This window comes from Salmo salar, chromosome ssa02, assembly GCF_905237065.1.
Source record: "Salmo salar chromosome ssa02, Ssal_v3.1, whole genome shotgun sequence".
In the NCBI taxonomy this organism is placed as follows: domain Eukaryota; kingdom Metazoa; phylum Chordata; class Actinopteri; order Salmoniformes; family Salmonidae; genus Salmo; species Salmo salar.
This window is the reverse complement of record NC_059443.1, coordinates 1019575-1042819: the sequence shown is the minus strand read 5'-3', so window position 1 is coordinate 1042819 and position 23245 is coordinate 1019575. Positions and strand designations below refer to the sequence as shown.

General features: G+C 45.6%; 1 protein-coding gene across 1 annotated transcript in view; it reads right to left on the bottom strand.

The window, feature by feature from the left end:
• Positions 1-23245, bottom strand: part of LOC106592657 (CUB and sushi domain-containing protein 3) — a 500234-nt gene that overhangs the window by 183725 nt on the left and 293264 nt on the right. Inside the window, 4 exon segments of the mRNA XM_045696358.1 lie at positions 13426-13544; positions 18945-19049; positions 20196-20292; positions 20500-20624. Of these exon segments, the coding sequence (XP_045552314.1) occupies positions 13426-13544; positions 18945-19049; positions 20196-20292; positions 20500-20624 (446 nt within the window).

Here is a 23245-nt window from a genome sequence, read left to right as displayed (position 1 = left end):
GGGAACAGGAAACTGTTATCACCACTATCTACTGACAGAGGGAACAGGAAACTGTTATCACCACTATCTACTGACAGAGGGAACAGGAAACTGTGATCACTATCTACTGACAGAGGGAACGGGAAACTGTTATCACCACTATCTACTGACAGAGGGAACGGGAAACTGTTATCACCACTATCTACTGACAGAGGGAACAGGAAACTGTTATCACCACTATCTACTGACAGAGGGAACAGGAAACTGTTATCACCACTATCTATTTACAGAGGGAACAGGAAACTGTTATCACTATCTACTGACAGAGGGAACAGGAAACTGTTATCACCACTATATACTGACAGAGGGAACAGGAAACTGTTATCACCACTATCTACTGACAGAGGGAACGGGAAACTGTTATCACTATCTACTGACAGAGGGAACAGGAAACTGTTATCACCACTATCTACTGACAGAGGGAACGGGAAACTGTTATCATCACTATCTACTGACAGAGGGAACAGGAAACTGTTATCACCACTATCTAGTGACAGAGGGAACGGGAAACTGTTATCACCACTATCTACTGACAGAGGGAACAGGAAACTGTTATCACTATCTACTGACAGAGGGAACAGGAAACTGTTATCACCACTATCTACTGACAGAGGGAACAGGAAACTGTTATCACCACTATCTACTGACAGAGGGAACAGGAAACTGTTATCACTATCTAATGACAGAGGGAACGGGAAACTGTTATCACCACTATCTACTGACAGAGGGAACGGGAAACTGTTATCACCACTATCTACTGACAGAGGGAACAGGAAACTGTTATCACCACTATCTACTGACAGAGGGAACAGGAAACTGTTATCACCACTATCTATTGACAGAGGGAACGGGAAACTGTTATCACTATCTACTGACAGAGGGAACAGGAAACTGTTATCATCACTATCTACTGACAGAGGGAACAGGAAACTGTTATCACTATCTACTGACAGAGGGAACGGGAAACTGTTATCATCACTATCTACTGACAGAGGGAACGGGAAACTGTTATCACCACTATCTACTGACAGAGGGAACAGGAAACTGTTTTCACCACTATCTACTGACAGAGGGAACAGGAAACTGTTATCACCATCTACTGACAGAGGGAACGGGAAACTGTTATCATCACTGTCTACTGACAGAGGGAACAGGAAACTGTTATCACCATCTACTGACAGAGGGAACGGGAAACTGTTATCATCACTCTCTACTGACAGAGGGAACAGGAAACTGTTATCACCATCTACTGACAGAGGGAACAGGAAACTGTTATCACCATCTACTGACAGAGGGAACGGGGAAACTGTTATCATCACTGTCTACTGACAGAGGGAACAGGAAACTGTTATCACCTATCTACTGACAGAGGGAACAGGGAAACTGTTATCACCACTATCTACTGACAGAGGGAAGAGGAAACTGTTATCACCAATCTACTGACAGAGGGAACGGGAAACTGTTATCACCACTATCTACTGACAGAGGGAACGGGAAACTGTTATACACTATCTACTGACAGAGGGAACAGGAAACTGTCATCACCACTATCTACTGACAGAGGGAACGGGAAACTGTTATCACCACTATCTACTGACAGAGGGAACAGGAAACTGTTATCACCTATCTACTGACGGAGGGAACAGGAAACTGTTATCACCACTATCTACTGACAGAGGGAACAGGAAACTGTTATCACCACTATCTACTGACAGAGGGAACAGGAAACTGTTATCACCACTATCTACTGACAGAGGGAACGGGGAAACTGTTATCACCACTATCTACTGACAGAGGGAACAGGAAACTGTTATCACCACTATCTACTGACAGAGGGAACAGGAAACTGTTATCACCACTATCTACTGACAGAGGGAACAGGAAACTGTTATCACACTATCTACTGACAGAGGGAACAGGAAACTGTTATCACCACTATCTACTGACAGAGGGAACAGGAAACTGTTATCACCACTATCTACTGACAGAGGGAACAGGAAACTGTTATCACCACTATCTACTGACAGAGGGAACAGGAAACTGTTATCACCACTATCTACTGACAGAGGGAACGGGAAACTGTTATCACACTATCTACTGACAGAGGGAACGGGAAACTGTTATCACCACTATCTACTGACAGAGGGAACAGGAAACTGTTATCACCACTATCTACTGACAGAGGGAACAGGAAACTGTTATCACCACTATCTACTGACAGAGGGAACGGGAAACTGTTATCACCACTATCTACTGACAGAGGGAACAGGAAACTGTTATCACCACTATCTACTGACAGAGGGAACGGGAAACTGTTATCACCACTATCTACTGACAGAGGGAACAGGAAACTGTTATCACCACTATCTACTGACAGAGGGAACGGGAAACTGTTATCACCACTATCTACTGACAGAGGGAACGGGAAACTGTTATCACCACTATCTACTGACAGAGGGAACAGGAAACTGTTATCACCACTATCTACTGACAGAGGGAACAGGGAAACTGTTATCACCACTATCTACTGACAGAGGGAACAGGGAAACTGTTATCACCACTATCTACTGACAGAGGGAACGGGAAACTGTTATCACCACTATCTACTGACAGAGGGAACAGGAAACTGTTATCACCACTATCTACTGACAGAGGGAACAGGAAACTGTTATCACCACTATCTACTGACAGAGGGAACAGGAAACTGTTATCACCACTATCTACTGACAGAGGGAACGGGAAACTGTTATCACCACTATCTACTGACAGAGGGAACAGGAAACTGTTATCACCACATCTACTGACAGAGGGAACAGGAAACTGTTATCACCACTATCTACTGACAGAGGGAACAGGAAACTGTTATCACCACTATCTACTGACAGAGGGAACAGGAAACTGTTATCACCACTATCTACTGACAGAGGGAACAGGAAACTGTTATCACCACTATCTACTGACAGAGGGAACAGGAAACTGTTATCACCACTATCTACTGACAGAGGGAACGGGAAACTGTTATCACCACTATCTACTGACAGAGGGAACGGGAAACTGTTATCACCACTATCTACTGACAGAGGGAACAGGAAACTGTTATCACCACTATCTACTGACAGAGGGAACAGGAAACTGTTATCACCACTATCTACTGACAGAGGGAACAGGAAACTGTTATCACCACTATCTACTGACAGAGGGAACGGGAAACTGTTATCACCACTATCTACTGACAGAGGGAACAGGGAAACTGTTATCACCACTATCTACTGACAGAGGGAACAGGAAACTGTTATCACCACTATCTACTGACAGAGGGAACAGGAAACTGTTATCACCACTATCTACTGACAGAGGGAACAGGAAACTGTTATCACCACTATCTACTGACAGAGGGAACGGGAAACTGTTATCACCACTATCTACTGACAGAGGGAACAGGAAACTGTTATCACCACTATCTACTGACAGAGGGAACAGGAAACTGTTATCACCACTATCTACTGACAGAGGGAACAGGGAAACTGTTATCACCACTATCTACTGACAGAGGGAACGGGAAACTGTTATCACCACTATCTACTGACAGAGGGAACAGGAAACTGTTATCACCACTATCTACTGACAGAGGGAACAGGAAACTGTTATCACCACTATCTACTGACAGAGGGAACAGGAAACTGTTATCACCACTATCTACTGACAGAGGGAACAGGAAACTGTTATCACCACTATCTACTGACAGAGGGAACAGGAAACTGTTATCACCACTATCTACTGACAGAGGGAACAGGGAAACTGTTATCACCACTATCTACTGACAGAGGGAACGGGAAACTGTTATCACCACTATCTACTGACAGAGGGAACAGGAAACTGTTATCACCACTATCTACTGACAGAGGGAACAGGAAACTGTTATCACCACTATCTACTGACAGAGGGAACGGGAAACTGTTATCACCACTATCTACTGACAGAGGGAACAGGAAACTGTTATCACCACTATCTACTGACAGAGGGAACAGGAAACTGTTATCACCACTATCTACTGACAGAGGGAACAGGAAACTGTTATCACCACTATCTACTGACAGAGGGAACGGGAAACTGTTATCACCACTATCTACTGACAGAGGGAACAGGAAACTGTTATCACCACTATCTACTGACAGAGGGAACGGGAAACTGTTATCACCACTATCTACTGACAGAGGGAACAGGAAACTGTTATCACCACTATCTACTGACAGAGGGAACAGGAAACTGTTATCACCACTATCTACTGACAGAGGGAACAGGAAACTGTTATCACCACTATCTACTGACAGAGGGAACAGGAAACTGTTATCACCACTATCTACTGACAGAGGGAACAGGAAACTGTTATCACCACTATCTACTGACAGAGGGAACAGGGAAACTGTTATCACCACTATCTACTGACAGAGGGAACAGGAAACTGTTATCACCACTATCTACTGACAGAGGGAACAGGAAACTGTTATCACCACTATCTACTGACAGAGGGAACGGGAAACTGTTATCACCACTATCTACTGACAGAGGGAACAGGAAACTGTTATCACCACTATCTACTGACAGAGGGAACAGGAAACTGTTATCACCACTATCTACTGACAGAGGGAACGGGAAACTGTTATCACCACTATCTACTGACAGAGGGAACAGGAAACTGTTATCACCACTATCTACTGACAGAGGGAACAGGAAACTGTTATCACCACTATCTACTGACAGAGGGAACAGGAAACTGTTATCACCACTATCTACTGACAGAGGGAACAGGAAACTGTTATCACCACTGTCTACTGACAGAGGGAACAGGAAACTGTTATCACCATCTACTGACAGAGGGAATGGGAAACTGTTATCATCCCTGTCTACTGACAGAGGAACAGGAAACTGTTATCACCACTCTCTACTGACAGAGGGAACAGGAAACTGTTATCACCACTATCTACTGACAGAGGGAACAGGAAACTGTTATCACCACTATCTACTGACAGAGGGAACAGGAAACTGTTATCACCACTATCTACTGACAGAGGGAACAGGAAACTGTTATCACCACTATCTACTGACAGAGGGAACAGGAAACTGTTATCACCACTATCTACTGACAGAGGGAACAGGAAACTGTTATCACCACTATCTACTGACAGAGGGAACAGGAAACTGTTATCACCACTATCTACTGACAGAGGGAACAGGAAACTGTTATCACCACTATCTACTGACAGAGGGAACAGGAAACTGTTATCACCACTATCTACTGACAGAGGGAACAGGAAACTGTTATCACCACTATCTACTGACAGAGGGAACAGGGAAACTGTTATCACCACTATCTACTGACAGAGGGAACAGGAAACTGTTATCACCACTATCTACTGACAGAGGGAACAGGAAACTGTTATCACCACTATCTACTGACAGAGGGAACAGGAAACTGTTATCACCACTATCTACTGACAGAGGGAACAGGAAACTGTTATACCACTATCTACTGACAGAGGGAACAGGAAACTGTTATCACCACTATCTACTGACAGAGGGAACAGGGAAACTGTTATCACCACTATCTACTGACAGAGGGAACAGGAAACTGTTATCACCACTATCTACTGACAGAGGGAACAGGAAACTGTTATCACCACTATCTACTGACAGAGGGAACAGGAAACTGTTATCACCACTATCTACTGACAGAGGGAACGGGAAACTGTTATCACCACTATCTACTGACAGAGGGAACGGGAAACTGTTATCACTATCTACTGACAGAGGGAACAGGAAACTGTTATCACCACTATCTACTGACAGAGGGAACGGGAAACTGTTATCACCACTATCTACTGACAGAGGGAACAGGAAACTGTTATCACCACTATCTACTGACAGAGGGAACAGGAAACTGTTATCACCACTATCTACTGACAGAGGGAACAGGAAACTGTTATCACCACTATCTACTGACAGAGGGAACGGGAAACTGTTATCACCACTATCTACTGACAGAGGGAACAGGAAACTGTTATCACCACTATCTACTGACAGAGGGAACGGGAAACTGTTATCACCACTATCTACTGACAGAGGGAACAGGAAACTGTTATCACCACTATCTACTGACAGAGGGAACAGGAAACTGTTATCACCACTATCTACTGACAGAGGGAACAGGAAACTGTTATCACCACTATCTACTGACAGAGGGAACGGGAAACTGTTATCACCACTATCTACTGACAGAGGGAACAGGAAACTGTTATCACCACTATCTACTGACAGAGGGAACAGGAAACTGTTATCACTATCTACTGACAGAGGGAACAGGAAACTGTTATCACCACTATCTACTGACAGAGGGAACAGGAAACTGTTATCACCACTATCTACTGACAGAGGGAACAGGAAACTGTTATCACTATCTACTGACAGAGGGAACAGGAAACTGTTATCACCACTATCTACTGACAGAGGGAACAGGGAAACTGTTATCACCACTATCTACTGACAGAGGGAACAGGAAACTGTTATCACCACTATCTACTGACAGAGGGAACAGGAAACTGTTATCACCACTATCTACTGACAGAGGGAACAGGAAACTGTTATCACCACTATCTACTGACAGAGGGAACAGGAAACTGTTATCACCACTATCTACTGACAGAGGGAACAGGAAACTGTTATCACCACTATCTACTGACAGAGGGAACAGGAAACTGTTATCACCACTATCTACTGACAGAGGGAACGGGAAACTGTTATCACCACTATCTACTGACAGAGGGAACAGGGAAACTGTTATCACCACTATCTACTGACAGAGGGAACAGGGAAACTGTTATCACCACTATCTACTGACAGAGGGAACGGGAAACTGTTATCACCACTATCTACTGACAGAGGGAACGGGAAACTGTTATCACCACTATCTACTGACAGAGGGAACAGGAAACTGTTATCACTATCTACTGACAGAGGGAACAGGAAACTGTTATCACCACTATCTACTGACAGAGGGAACAGGAAACTGTTATCACCACTATCTACTGACAGAGGGAACAGGAAACTGTTATCACCACTATCTACTGACAGAGGGAACGGGAAACTGTTATCACCACTATCTACTGACAGAGGGAACGGGAAACTGTTATCACTATCTACTGACAGAGGGAACGGGAAACTGTTATCACTATCTACTGACAGAGGGAACGGGAAACTGTTATCACTATCTACTGACAGAGGGAACAGGAAACTGTTATCACCACTATCTACTGACAGAGGGAACAGGAAACTGTTATCACTCTACTGACAGAGGGAACGGGAAACTGTTATCACCACTATCTACTGACAGAGGGAACAGGAAACTGTTATCACCACTCTCTACTGACAGAGGGAACAGGAAACTGTTATCACCACTATCTACTGACAGAGGGAACGGGAAACTGTTATCACCACTATCTACTGACAGAGGGAACGGGAAACTGTTATCACCACTATCTACTGACAGAGGGAACGGGAAACTGTTATCATCACTATCTACTGACAGAGGGAACAGGAAACTGTTATCACTATCTACTGACAGAGGGAACAGGAAACTGTTATCACCACTATCTACTGACAGAGGGAACAGGAAACTGTTATCACCACTATCTACTGACAGAGGGAACAGGAAACTGTTATCACCACTATCTACTGACAGAGGGAACGGGAAACTGTTATCACCACTATCTACTGACAGAGGGAACAGGAAACTGTTATCACCACTATCTACTGACGGAGGGAACGGGAAACTGTTATCGCTATTTACTGACAGAGGGAACGGGAAACTGTTATCACCACTATCTACTGACGGAGGGAACGGGAAACTGTTATCACCACTATCTACTGACAGAGGGAACAGGAAACTGTTATCACCACTATCTACTGTCAGAGGGAACAGGAAACTGTTATCACCACTATCTACTGACAGAGGGAACAGGAAACTGTTATCACTCTACTGACAGAGGGAACGGGAAACTGTTATCACCACTATCTACTGACAGAGGGAACAGGAAACTGTTATCACCACTCTCTACTGACAGAGGGAACAGGAAACTGTTATCACCACTATCTACTGACAGAGGGAACGGGAAACTGTTATCACCACTCTCTACTGACAGAGGGAACGGGAAACTGTTATCACCACTATCTACTGACAGAGGGAACGGGAAACTGTTATCACTATCTACTGACAGAGGGAACAGGAAACTGTTATCACCACTATCTACTGACAGAGGGAACAGGAAACTGTTATCATCACTCTCTACTGACAGAGGGAAGAGGAAACTGTTATCACCACTATCTACTGACAGAGGGAACAGGAAACTGTTATCACCACTCTCTACTGACAGAGGGAACAGGAAACTGTTATCACCACTATCTACTGACAGAGGGAACAGGAAACTGTTATCATCACTCTCTACTGACAGAGGGAAGAGGAAACTGTTATCACCATCTACTGACAGAGGGAACAGGAAACTGTTATCACTATCTACTGACAGAGGGAACAGGAAACTGTTATCACCACTATCTACTGACAGAGGGAACGGGAAACTGTTATCACCACTATCTACTGACAGAGGGAACAGGAAACTGTTATCACCACTATCTACTGACAGAGGGAACGGAAACTGTTATCACCACTATCTACTGACAGAGGGAACAGGAAACTGTTATCACCACTATCTACTGACAGAGGGAACAGGAAACTGTTATCACCACTATCTACTGACAGAGGGAACGGGAAACTGTTATCACCACTATCTACTGACAGAGGGAACGGGAAACTGTTATCACCACTATCTACTGACAGAGGGAACAGGAAACTGTTATCATCACTATCTACTGACAGAGGGAACAGGAAACTGTTATCACTCTACTGACAGAGGGAACAGGAAACTGTTATCACCACTATCTACTGACAGAGAGAACGGGAAACTGTTATCACCACTATCTACTGACAGAGGGAACAGGAAACTGTTATCACTATCTACTGACAGAGGGAACGGGAAACTGTTATCATCACTATCTACTGACAGAGGGAACAGGAAACTCTTATCACCACTATCTACTGACAGAGGGAACAGGAAACTGTTATCATCACTATCTACTGACAGAGGGAACAGGAAACTGTTATCACTCTACTGACAGAGGGAACAGGAAACTGTTATCACCACTATCTACTGACAGAGGGAACAGGAAACTGTTATCACTCTACTGACAGAGGGAACAGGAAACTGTTATCACCACTATCTACTGACAGAGGGAACAGGAAACTGTTATCACCACTATCTACTGACAGAGGGAACAGGAAACTGTTATCACCACTATCTACTGACGGAGGGAACAGGAAACTGTTATCACCACTATCTACTGACAGAGGGAACAGGAAACTGTTATCACCACTATCTACTGACAGAGGGAACAGGAAACTGTTATCACCACTATCTACTGACAGAGGGAACGGGAAACTGTTATCACCACTATCTACTGACAGAGGGAACAGGAAACTGTTATCACTATCTACTGACAGAGGGAACAGGAAACTGTTATCACCACTATCTACTGACAGAGGGAACAGGAAACTGTTATCACCACTATCTACTGACAGAGGGAACAGGAAACTGTTATCACCACTATCTACTGACAGAGGGAACAGGAAACTGTTATCACTATCTACTGACAGAGGGAACAGGAAACTGTTATCACCACTATCTACTGACAGAGGGAACAGGAAACTGTTATCACCACTATCTACTGACAGAGGGAACAGGAAACTGTTATCACCACTATCTACTGACAGAGGGAACGGGAAACTGTTATCACCACTATCTACTGACAGAGGGAACGGGAAACTGTTATCACTATCTACTGACAGAGGGAACGGGAAACTGTTATCACTATCTACTGACAGAGGGAACGGGAAACTGTTATCACTATCTACTGACAGAGGGAACAGGAAACTGTTATCACCACTATCTACTGACAGAGGGAACAGGAAACTGTTATCACTCTACTGACAGAGGGAACGGGAAACTGTTATCACCACTATCTACTGACAGAGGGAACGGGAAACTGTTATCACCACTATCTACTGACAGAGGGAACAGGAAACTGTTATCACCACTATCTACTGACAGAGGGAACAGGAAACTGTTATCACCACTATCTACTGACAGAGGGAACGGGAAACTGTTATCACCACTATCTACTGACAGAGGGAACGGGAAACTGTTATCACCACTATCTACTGACAGAGGGAACAGGAAACTGTTATCACTATCTACTGACAGAGGGAACAGGAAACTGTTATCACCACTATCTACTGACAGAGGGAACAGGAAACTGTTATCACCACTATCTACTGACAGAGGGAACAGGAAACTGTTATCACCACTATCTACTGACAGAGGGAACAGGAAACTGTTATCACCACTATCTACTGACAGAGGGAACAGGAAACTGTTATCACACTATCTACTGACAGAGGGAACAGGAAACTGTTATCACCACTATCTACTGACAGAGGGAACAGGAAACTGTTATCACCACTATCTACTGACAGAGGGAACAGGAAACTGTTATCACCACTATCTACTGACAGAGGGAACAGGAAACTGTTATCACCACTATCTACTGACAGAGGGAACAGGAAACTGTTATCATCTCTACTGACAGAGGGAACAGGAAACTGTTATCACCACTATCTACTGACAGAGGGAACAGGAAACTGTTATCACCACTATCTACTGACAGAGGGAATGGGAAACTGTTATCACCACTATCTACTGACAGAGGGAACAGGAAACTGTTATCACCACTATCTACTGACGGAGGGAACAGGAAACTGTTATCACCACTATCTACTGACAGAGGGAACAGGAAACTGTTATCACCACTATCTACTGACAGAGGGAACAGGAAACTGTTATCACCACTATCTACTGACAGAGGGAACAGGAAACTGTTATCACTCTACTGACAGAGGGAACAGGAAACTGTTATCACCACTATCTACTGACAGAGGGAACGGGAAACTGTTATCACCACTATCTACTGACAGAGGGAACAGGAAACTGTTATCACTAACTACTGACAGAGGTAACAGGAAACTGTTATCACCACTATCTACTGACAGAGGGAACGGGAAACTGTTATCATCACTATCTACTGACAGAGGGAACAGGAAACTGTTATCACTATCTACTGACAGAGGGAACGGGAAACTGTTATCACCACTATCTACTGACAGAGGGAACAGGAAACTGTTATCACCACTATCTACTGACAGAGGGAACAGGAAACTGTTATCACCACTATCTACTGACAGAGGGAACAGGAAACTGTTATCACTATCTACTGACAGAGGGAACGGGAAACTGTTATCACTATCTACTGACGGAGGGAACGGGAAACTGTTTTCACCACTATCTACTGACAGAGGGAACAGGAAACTGTTATCACCACTATCTACTGACAGAGGGAACAGGAAACTGTTATCACCACTATCTACTGACAGAGGGAACGGGAAACTGTTATCACCACTATCTACTGACGGAGGGAACGGGAAACTGTTATCACCACTATCTACTGACAGAGGGAACAGGAAACTGTTATCACTATCTACTGACAGAGGGAACGGGAAACTGTTATCACCACTCTCTACTGACAGAGGGAACAGGAAACTGTTATCACCACTATCTACTGACAGAGGGAACAGGAAACTGTTATCACCACTATCTACTGACAGAGGGAACAGGAAACTGTTATCACTATCTACTGACAGAGGGAACAGGAAACTGTTATCACCACTATCTACTGACAGAGGGAACGGGAAACTGTTATCACCACTATCTACTGACAGAGGGAACAGGAAACTGTTTTCACCACTATCTACTGACAGAGGGAACGGGAAACTGTTATCACCACTATCTACTGACAGAGGGAACAGGAAACTGTTATCACTATCTACTGACAGAGGGAACGGGAAACTGTTATCACCACTATCTACTGACAGAGGGAACAGGAAACTGTTATCACCACTATCTACTGACAGAGGGAACAGGAAACTGTTATCACTCTACTGACAGAGGGAACAGGAAACTGTTATCACCACTATCTACTGACAGAGGGAACAGGAAACTGTTATCACCACTATCTACTGACAGAGGGAACAGGAAACTGTTATCACTCTACTGACAGAGGGAACAGGAAACTGTTATCACCACTATCTACTGACAGAGGGAACAGGAAACTGTTATCACCACTATCTACTGACAGAGGGAACAGGAAACTGTTATCACCACTATCTACTGACAGAGGGAACAGGAAACTGTTATCACCACTATCTACTGACAGAGGGAACAGGAAACTGTTATCACCACTATCTACTGACAGAGGGAACAGGAAACTGTTATCACCACTATCTACTGACAGAGGGAACAGGAAACTGTTATCACCACTATCTACTGACAGAGGGAACAGGAAACTGTTACAGTTTAACCTCCCACGCACGCACGCATAAAAACACACCCACACACTTACAGACACACACGCACGAGCATTCACACACACACACACACGCTCACGTATTTATCCTAACACACTCGGTGTGTGTGTGTGTGTGTTTCACTTCAACCTTCAGGGTATTCCCTGGGTCTGCATATCTAACCTGGCAGCTCTACATCAGACATGGTCTGTGTCCCAAATGGAACCCTATTCCCTCTATAGTGAACTAGAGTCCTGTGGGCCCTGCTCAAAATAGTGCACTACTTAGGAAATAGGGTCCCAACAAGCTCTCACGTCAGAGTTAGACCTCCATCTATGTTTTTCCAAAATGTCAAATTTCAAAGTGTTTTAAAGTTAAGTTAAGTTAGGCAAGTTAAGTTAAGTTAAGTTAAGTTAGGCTAAGTTAAGTTAAGTTAAGTTAGGCAAGTTTCTATCGCTGGATTCAAACCGGCAAGATTCTGCAGCAAAGGGCAGATGCTTACGTACATCCACCATTGGCCAACCCTAAACCGCCCTAGCAAAACCAAAACCTACCTGAAGGTAACAGAACAAGTGTGTGTGTGTGTGTGTGTGTGTGTGTGTGTGTGTGTGTGTGTGTGTGTGTGTGTGTGTGTGTGTGTGTGTGTGTGTGTGTGTGTGTGTGTGTGTGTGTGTGTGTGTGTGTGTGTCTGTGTGTGTGTGTGTGTGTGTGTGTCTGTGTGTGTGTGTGTGTGTGTGTGTGTGTGTGTGTGTGTGTGTGTGTGTGTGTGTGTGTGTGTGTGTGTGTGTGTGTGTGTGTGTGTGTGTGTGTGTATTTGTGCTAACCTTCAGAGAGTAGCCTTGGTCACACTGAAAGGAAACCATGTCCCCCACAGTAAAGCGCTGGCCCACATTGACACCGTTGAGGGGGTGCTGAGGTTCTGGGCATGAATCCAAACCTATTGCTTAGGACAGAGTCAAAACACACACATGGGAATAGCAATCACTTGTCTGCACATCAAGATCAGTACAGGAACATAGAAACAAACACCAACCATTCAAAACAGTAGAGTACAGTATGGAACTGGTAGTTATTATACTCCTTATAGGAATACTGAGAGATGATAGGTAGTTATAATACTCCTTATAGGAATACTGAGAGATGATAGGTAGTTATTATACTCCTTATAGGAATACTGATAAATGATAGGTAGTTAATACTCCTTATAGGAATACTGAGAGATGATAGGTAGTTATAATACTCCTTATAGGAATACTGATAGATGATAGGTAGTTAATACTCCTTATAGGAATACTGAGAGATGATAGGTAGTTATAATACTCATTAGAGGAATACTGATAGATGATAGGTAGTTATAATACTCTTTATAGGAATACTGATAGATGATAGGTAGTTAATACTCCTTATAGGAATACTGATAGATGATAGGTAGTTATAATACTCCTTATAGGAATACTGATAGATGATAGGTAGTTAATACTCCTTATAGGAATACTGAGAGATGATAGGTAGTTATAATACACCTTATAGGAATACTGATAGATGATAGGTAGTTATAATACTCCTTATAGGAATACTGAGAGATGATAGGTAGTTATAATACTCCTTATAGGAATACTGAGAGATGATTGGTAGTTAACACTGCTTATAGGAATACTGAGAGATGATAGGTAGTTATAATTCTCCTTATAGGAATACTGATAGATGATAGGTAGTTATAATACTCCTTATAGGAATACTGATAGATGATAGGTAGTTATAATACTCCTTATAGGAATACTGAGAGATGATAGGTAGTTATAATACTCCTTATAGGAATACTGATAGATGATAGGTAGTTAACACTCCTTATAGGAATACTGAGAGATGATAGGTAGTTAATACTCCTTATAGGAATACTGAGGGTGGTCAGAGAGTGGTGAGCAGAGGGGTGACAGGAGTGGAGATGGAGTCTGTGAGTGGTGAACAGAGAGGTGAGAGACTGTAGGTGGTAAACAGAGTGGTGAGAGACTTTAGGTGGTAAACAGAGTGGTGAACAGAGTGGTGAACAGAGTGGTAAACAGAGTGGTAAACAGAGTGGTGAGAGACTATGAGTGGTGAACAGAGTGGTGAACAGAGTGGTGAACAGAGTGGTGAACAGAGTGGTAAACAGAGTGGTAAACAGAGTGGTGAGAGACTATGAGTGGTGAACAGAGTGGTGAGAGACTATGAGTGGTGAACAGAGTGGTGAGAGACTTTAGGTGGTAAACAGAGTGGTGAACGGAGTGGTGAGAGACTATGAGTGGTGAACAGAGTGGTGAGAGACTATAGGTGGTAAACAGAGTGGTGAGAGACTGTGAGTGGTAAACAGAGTGGTAAACAGAGTGGTGAGAGACTATGAGTGGTAAACAGAGTGGTGAGAGACTATGAGTGGTAAACAGAGTGGTAAACAGAGTGGTGAGAGACTATGAGTGGTGAACAGAGTGGTAAACAGAGTGGTGAGAGACTATGAGTGGTAAACAGAGTGGTGAGAGACTATGAGTGGTAAACAGAGTGGTAAACAGAGTGGTGAGAGACTATGAGTGGTGAACAGAGTGGTGAGAGACTGAGTGGTAAACAGAGTGGTGAGAGACTATGAGTGGTGAACAGAGTGGTAAACAGAGTGGTGAGAGACTATGAGTGGTGAACAGAGTGGTGAGAGACTATGAGTGGTAAACAGAGTGGTGAGAGACTATGAGTGGTGAACAGAGTGGTGAACAGAGTGGTGAGAGACTATGAGTGGTGAACAGAGTGGTGAGAGACTATGAGTGGTAAACAGAGTGGTGAGAGACTATGAGTGGTGAACAGAGTGGTGAGAGACTATGAGTGGTGAACAGAGTGGTGAGAGACTATGAGTGGTAAACAGAGTGGTGAGAGACTATGAGTGGTGAACAGAGTGGTGAGAGACTATGAGTGGTAAACAGAGTGGTGAGAGACTATGAGTGGTGAACAGAGTGGTGAGAGACTATGAGTGGTGAACAGAGTGGTGAGAGACTATGAGTGGTGAACAGAGTGGTGAACAGAGTGGTGAGAGACTATGAGTGGTGAACAGAGTGGTGAGAGACTATGAGTGGTGAACAGAGTGGTAAACAGAGTGGTGAGAGACTATGAGTTGTGAACAGAGTGGTGAGAGACTATGAGTGGTGAACAGAGTGGTAAACAGAGTGGTGAGAGACTATGAGTGGTGAACAGAGTGGTGAGAGACTATGAGTGGTGAACAGAGTGGTAAACAGAGTGGTGAGAGACTATGAGTTGTGAACAGAGTGGTGAGAGACTATGAGTGGTGAACAGAGTGGTAAACAGAGTGGTGAGAGACTATGAGTGGTGAACAGAGTGGTGAGAGACTATGAGTGGTGAACAGAGTGGTGAGAGACTATGAGTGGTGAACAGAGTGGTGAGAGACTATGAGCGGTGAACAGAGTGGTGAGAGACTATGAGTGGTGAACAGAGTGGTGAGAGACTATGAGTGGTGAACAGAGTGGTGAGAGACTATGAGTGGTGAACAGAGTGGTGAGAGACTATGAGTGGTGAACAGAGTGGTGAGAGCTATGAGTGGTGAACAGAGTGGTGAGAGACTATGAGTGGTGAACCGAGTGGTGAGAGACTATGAGTGGTGAACAGAGTGGTGAGAGACTATGAGTGGTGAACAGAGTGGTGAGAGACTATGAGTGGTGAACCGAGTGGTGAGAGACTATGAGTGGTGAACAGAGTGGTGAGAGACTATGAGTGGTGAACCGAGTGGTGAGAGACTATGAGTGGTGAACAGAGTGGTGAGAGACTATGAGTGGTGAACAGAGTGGTGAGAGACTATAGGTGGTGAACAGAAATAAACCAAAAGAGTTCAGAAGGTGTTCAGAACAGTATGCTGTCAATCATCTCAGCAGGCTGTTATATATGGATATTCCTACTCCTGGTAGTCATGGTGTGGAGAGCGTTGGGCATGTGGGGGAGAGTGGTAACATGCTGTGGTAAGGAGGGGGTGAGAGAGTGAAGAGATTGATGTGGGAGAGGGCTGAGGAGACTGATTGGCTGAAGAGATTGATGTGGGAGAGGGCTGAGGAGACTGATTGGCTGAAGAGATTGATGTGGGAGAGGGGTGAAGAGAGTGATTCGTGAAATATACTGTAAAATGTATTTTTACGGTTAAGAAGCTTTAGGGATAGAACAACCCACTGAGAGACAGACAGGCCAGAGGCTGAGGAGAGCGGGGAGTAGACTTAGTGAGAGCGTTGTAATACATGTTGATCTCTACAGGTGGTAGACTGTGGGAGAGTGGTATACAGGGTTAGAGGTGCTGAGAGACTGAGATGGACCGATCGGGGCTGTGAGAGGTTGGCCGTGGTGAGATGTTGTGGGAGACAGGTGATGATAGCATCTGAATATAAAGTATGTTTATCTCTGAGTTTGGGGGAAGGTGGGACACAGGGTTAAAGGGGATGTGAGACAGATGTTGAGGAGAGTGGCTGGTGTTAGTGAGAGACCTGTGGTCAGAGGGTTACAGTTCCCCACTCAGAGGGATAGGCAGACAGACAGACAGACAGACAGACAGACAGACAGACAGACAGACAGACAGACAGACAGACAGACAGACAGACAGACAGACAGACAGACAGACAGACAGACAGACAGACAGACAGACAGACAGGCAGGCAGGCCGACAGGCATCCAGGCAGACAGGCATCCAGGCAGACAGGCAGACAGGCAGACAGACAGGCATCCAGGCAGACAGGCAGACAGGCAGACAGGCAGACAGGCAGACAGACAGATAGGCAGACAGACAGGCCGACAGGCATCCAGGCAGACAGGCAGACAGGCAGACAGGCATCCAGGCAGACAGACAGACAGGCAGACAGGCATCCAGGCAGACAGACAGACAGACAGACAGACAGGCAGACAGGCAGACAGGCAGACAGACAGGGACGGTGGATGAGCTCAGTTAGCCTGGTCCCATCTGGAACCCTGGGTGTCCTTTAGCCAACTCCTCTGATGGCATGACAGCACTAGTGAGATGAGATGGCTGAAGCACATCCAGCTAGGCTTGTCAACACCAGTCCTGGAGGTCCTGGAGGACCAAAACACTAGAAAATAAAACCAGCAGTACTTTGACCCTCTAGGTCCACTAGTTGAATAGCCCTGTCATCATGGCATGACGTCGTTAGACAGAGGACTTGGTTAAACCCTGTCATCATGGCATGACGTCGTTAGACAGAGGACTTGGTTAAACCCTGTCATCATGGCATGACATCGTCAGACAGAGGACTTGGTTAAACCCTGTCATCATGGCATGACATCATTAATCAGAGGACTTGGTTAAACCCTGTCATCATGGCATGACATCATCAGACAGAGGACTTGGATAAACCCTGTCATCATGGCATGACATCATCAGACAGAGGACTTGGTTAAACCCTGCCATAATGACATGACAACGATAATCAGAGGACTTGGTTAAACCCTGCCATAATGGCATGAAAACCAGCAGCATTCCACCCATAACACTGTAAAATACTACTTCCACTACAAAAGCAAGTACTTATTCCATGTCTGTTCATTAACTCTGTGCTATTGACACATCATGAAATAATTTTGTACCCCATTAACGTTTTTTAAGAATAAGGCCAGCAGCATACCACCCTGAATCCCACTGCTAGTTTGCATCTGAAGCTAAACAGGATTGGTTCTGGTCGGTCCCTGGATGGGAGACCAGATGGTGCTGGAAGTGCTGTTTCCTCTGGTCTAAAGAAAATATATACAGTGGCTTGCGAAAGTATTCACCCCCCTTGGTATTTTTCCTAATTCTGTTGCCTTACAACCTGGAATTAAAATTGATATTTTTTGGGGGGGGAAAAGGGTTCGTATCATTTGATTTACACAACATGCCTACCGTTTTGAAGATGCAAAATATTTTTTATTGTGAAACAAACAAGAAATAAGACAAAAAAACTGAAAACTTGAGCGTGCATAACTATTCACCCCGCCCAAAGTCAATACTTTGTAGAGCCAACTTTTGCAACAATTACAGCTACAGATTACACCTGATCTAGGACCAGCCTATAGCTAGCTGTGTCTCTTCATACCAGTAAACTTCAGATTACACCTGATCTAGGACCAGCCTATAGCTCGCTGTGTCTCTTCATACCAGTATACCTCAGATTACACCTGATCTAGGACCAGCCTATAGCTAGCTGTGTCTCTTCATACCAGTATACCTCAGATTACACCTGATCTAGGACCAGCCTATAGCTCGCTGTGTCTCTTCATTCCAGTATACTCCAGATTACAACTGATCTAGGACCAGCCTATAGCTAGGTGTATCTCTTCATACCTGTATACTCCAGGTGGAAGCCTGCTGCAGACACACTGATGTCGGACTGGAAGGTCAGGTAGATGTTGTTGGAGGTGCTGTTCAGGAGCTGGGGGATGGTCGTACCTACAGAACATACCCACGGAGACAGTCAAGTGGGAGTTACAGTAGGAAGGGTTTCCAGGAGAGAAAGACACATACTGTATGTGACTGGAACGTAGAACATACCCATGGAGACAGTCAATAGGAAAATATCATAAAATACACTACACCAGGGATCTCACCAGGGTTGGAGTTAAACCCTACAGGAGGGTCTCTCTCCAGGAACAGGGTTGGAGTTAAAACCTACAGGAGGGTATCTCTCCAGGAACAGGGTTGGAGTTAAAACCTACAGGATGGTCTCTCTCCAGGAACAGGGTTGGAGATAAAACCTACAGGAGGTCAGCTCTCTAGGTACATGGTTGGAGATCCCTGTCCTACACACATCAATTGTCTCTGAGCAGGTGCTGAATATTTATTTATTAAGTCCTATTAGATAGATTTATTTGACACTGTTTCCACCACTCAGGTCTTCTTCATCAGGTGGATTAGAGTCAGTCAGGTCTTCTTCATCAGGTGGATTAGAGTCAGTCAGGTCTTCTTCATCAGGTGAAGACTAGAGCCAGTCAGGTCTTCTTCATCAGGTGGATTAGAGTCAGTCAGGTCTTCTTCATCGGGTGAAGACTAGAGCCAGTCAGGTCTTCTTCATCAGGTGGATTAGAGTCAGTCAGGTCTTCTTCATCAGGTGAAGACTAGAGCCAGTCAGGTCTTCTTCATCAGGTGGATTAGAGTCAGTCAGGTCTTCTTCATCGGGTGAAGACTAGAGCCAGTCAGGTCTTCTTCATCAGGTGAAGACTACAGCCAGTCAGGTCTTCTTCATCAGGTGAAGACTACAGCCAGTCAGGTCTTCTTCATCAGGTGGATTAGAGCCAGTCAGGTCTTCTTCATCAGGTGAAGACTACAGCCAGTCAGGTCTTCTTCGTCAGGTAAAGACTATTTATTTTTATTTTCTATTTAACGTTTATTTTACTAGGCAAGTCAGAGGGAGTCAGTCAGTCCTTTCTTCATTTCCTTGAACTGCGCCGTTGGAGATTCTGAGAACTTTTCTCAAAGAGCATGTCAAATGTTGTCTCCCGTCGTATCCATACGTACTTTTACTGAGTATTCCGATCAGACATTATTATCAATTCCAAAATGGGAGCTTTAAAAGACAAATTCTGGAGGTTGTTTCACCTGAGTAGCTGCCAAGCCTTGGAGCGTTGCCATCGACGCCGTCGAAAAAGTCCAAGGAGTCCCAGTTGTGTTCCGTGGCAAAGGTTATGACCTGGATCTGAAGAAAAGAACGAAGAAATACATTTAAGAGTACACTTTGTTTTTAATCTAAGTTGAATAAAACAGTTGCCTCATCAATAATGGGATACATTTTAGCAAATTCCCATTCTAAGATAGAATTCCATGAAAGTTTAATTCTTAAACCCTTTTAACTATCAAAACTTTCCAACATTATATTCATAACGTTTCGTGCTGCATCTCTCACTTGGATGCCTGTTCCCTCTGGCACAGAGACCTTCCAGATACAGTTGAGATAGTTGGCGTAGGGCTCTGGGTAACCAGGAGAAAGGATGGTTCCCTTACGAGATGTCAGCAGCCCTCCACAGGGAACTGCACAGGGGGAGAGAAGAGAGAGACAAGTCACCCAGACACCAGGGGGAGAGAAGAGAGAGAGACAAGTCACCCAGACATAAGGGGGAGAGAAGAGTCACCCAGACATAAGGGGGAGAGAAGAGAGAGAGACAAGTCACCCAGACACCAGGGGGAGAGAAGAGAGAGACAAGTCACCCAGACACCAGGGGGAGAGAAGAGAGAGAGACAAGTCACCCAGATACCAGGGGGAGAGAAGAGAGAGACAAGTCACCCAGACACCAGGGGGAGAGAAGAGAGAGAGACAAGTCACCCAGACATAAGGGGGAGAGAAGAGTGAGAGACAAGTCACCCAGACACCAGGGGGAGAGAAGAGAGAGACAAGTCACCCAGACACCAGGGGGAGAGAAGAGAGAGAGACAAGTCACCCAGATACCAGGGGGAGAGAAGAGAGAGACAAGTCACCCAGACACCAGGGGGAGAGAAGAGAGAGAGACAAGTCACCCAGATACCAGGGGGAGAGAAGAGAGAGACAAGTCACCCAGACACCAGGGGGAGAGAAGAGTCACCCAGACACCAGGGGGAGAGAAGAGAGAGACAAGTCACCCAGACACCAGGGGGAGAGAAGAGAGAGAGACAAGTCACCCAGACACCAGGGGGAGAGAAGAGTCACCCAGACACCAGGGGGAGAGAAGAGAGAGAGACAAGTCACCCAGACACCAGGGGGAGAGAAGAGAGAGAGACAAGTCACCCAGACATAAGGGGGAGAGAAGAGAGAGAGACAAGTCACCCAGACACCAGGGGGAGAGAAGAGAGAGAGACAAGTCACCCAGACACCAGGGGAGAGAAGAGAGAGAGACAAGTCACCCAGATACCAGGGGGAGAGAGAGAGAGAGACAAGTCACCCAGACACCAGGGGGAGAGAAGAGAGAGACAAGTCACCCAGACACCAGGGGGAGAGAAGAGAGAGAGACAAGTCACCCAGACACCAGGGGGAGAGAAGAGAGAGACAAGTCACCCAGACACCAGGGGGAGAGACAAGTCACCCAGACACCAGGGGGAGAGACAAGTCACCCAGACACCAGGGGGAGAGAAGAGTCACCCAGACACCAGGGGGAGAGAAGAGAGAGAGACAAGTCACCCAGACACCAGGGGGAGAGAAGAGAGAGGCAAGTCACCCAGACACCAGGGGGAGAGAAGAGAGAGAGACAAGTCACCCAGATACCAGGGGGAGAGAAGAGTCACCCAGACACCAGGGGGAGAGAAGAGAGAGAGACAAGTCACCCAGACACCAGGGGGAGAGAAGAGAGAGAGACAAGTCACCCAGACACCAGGGGGAGAGACAAGTCACCCAGACACCAGGGGGAGAGAAGAGTCACCCAGACACCAGGGGGAGAGAAGAGAGAGAGACAAGTCACCCAGACACCAGGGGAGAGAAGAGAGAGGCAAGTCACCCAGACACCAGGGGGAGAGAAGAGAGAGAGACAAGTCACCCAGATACCAGGGGGAGAGAAGAGTCACCCAGACACCAGGGGAGAGAAGAGAGAGAGACAAGTCACCCAGACACCAGGGGGAGAGAAGAGAGAGAGACAAGTCACCCAGACACCAGGGGGAGAGAAGAGAGAGACAAGTCACCCAGACACCAGGGGGAGAGAAGAGAGAGAGACAAGTCACCCAGATACCAGGGGGAGAGAAGAGAGAGAGACAAGTCACCCAGACACCAGGGGGAGAGAAGAGAGAGACAAGTCACCCAGACACCAGGGGAGAGAAGAGAGAGACAAGTCACCCAGACACCAGGGGGAGAGAAGAGAGAGAGACAAGTCACCCAGACACCAGGGGGAGAGAAGAGAGAGAGACAAGTCACCCAGACACCAGGGGGAGAGAAGAGTCACCCAGACACCAGGGGGAGAGAAGAGAGAGACAAGTCACCCAGACACCAGGGGGAGAGAAGAGAGAGAGACAAGTCACCCAGACACCAGGGGGAGAGAAGGGTCACCCAGACACCAGGGGAGAGAAGAGTCACCCAGACACCAGGGGGAGAGAAGAGTCACCCAGAGACATGAGACAACGTAAGGAAGGGAGAGACATTACACCAAAGAGACACACACACACACACACACACACACACACACACACACACACACACACACACACACACACACACACACACACACACACACACACACACACACACACACAAGGTAAGGAAGAGTGAGATATGAAAAACCAAGTGATGCCTCTAGCACTGAGTTGCAGGGCCACTCGGGAGCCCCTAGAAGAGGCTGGACACGTTGTTTTCTAGGTTGGGCCGCTCTAAGATATGCATGTCAAACCAAAAAGCCTCTCCAGGCAGGGTTAACATGAAGGACAGCACCAGCCAGACAGTGAGGGAATATACTAGACATGATCTAAATCCTAAATGTCTGACTGGAAACTGGATAGAATGGACTCGTCAGTCATGTGTAGCTGTCCAAACAGACATCCTGTGCTGCTCTACCGTTCTGTTATGGTGATGCTTCATTACACAACAATGGAACACTAACAATTCAGCATATTTTCCCTCCTATTCCATCACCATGGAGCCCAAGGTGACCTCCTATTCCGTCACTATGGAGACCAGGGTTCATCCATGCATCCCTCCA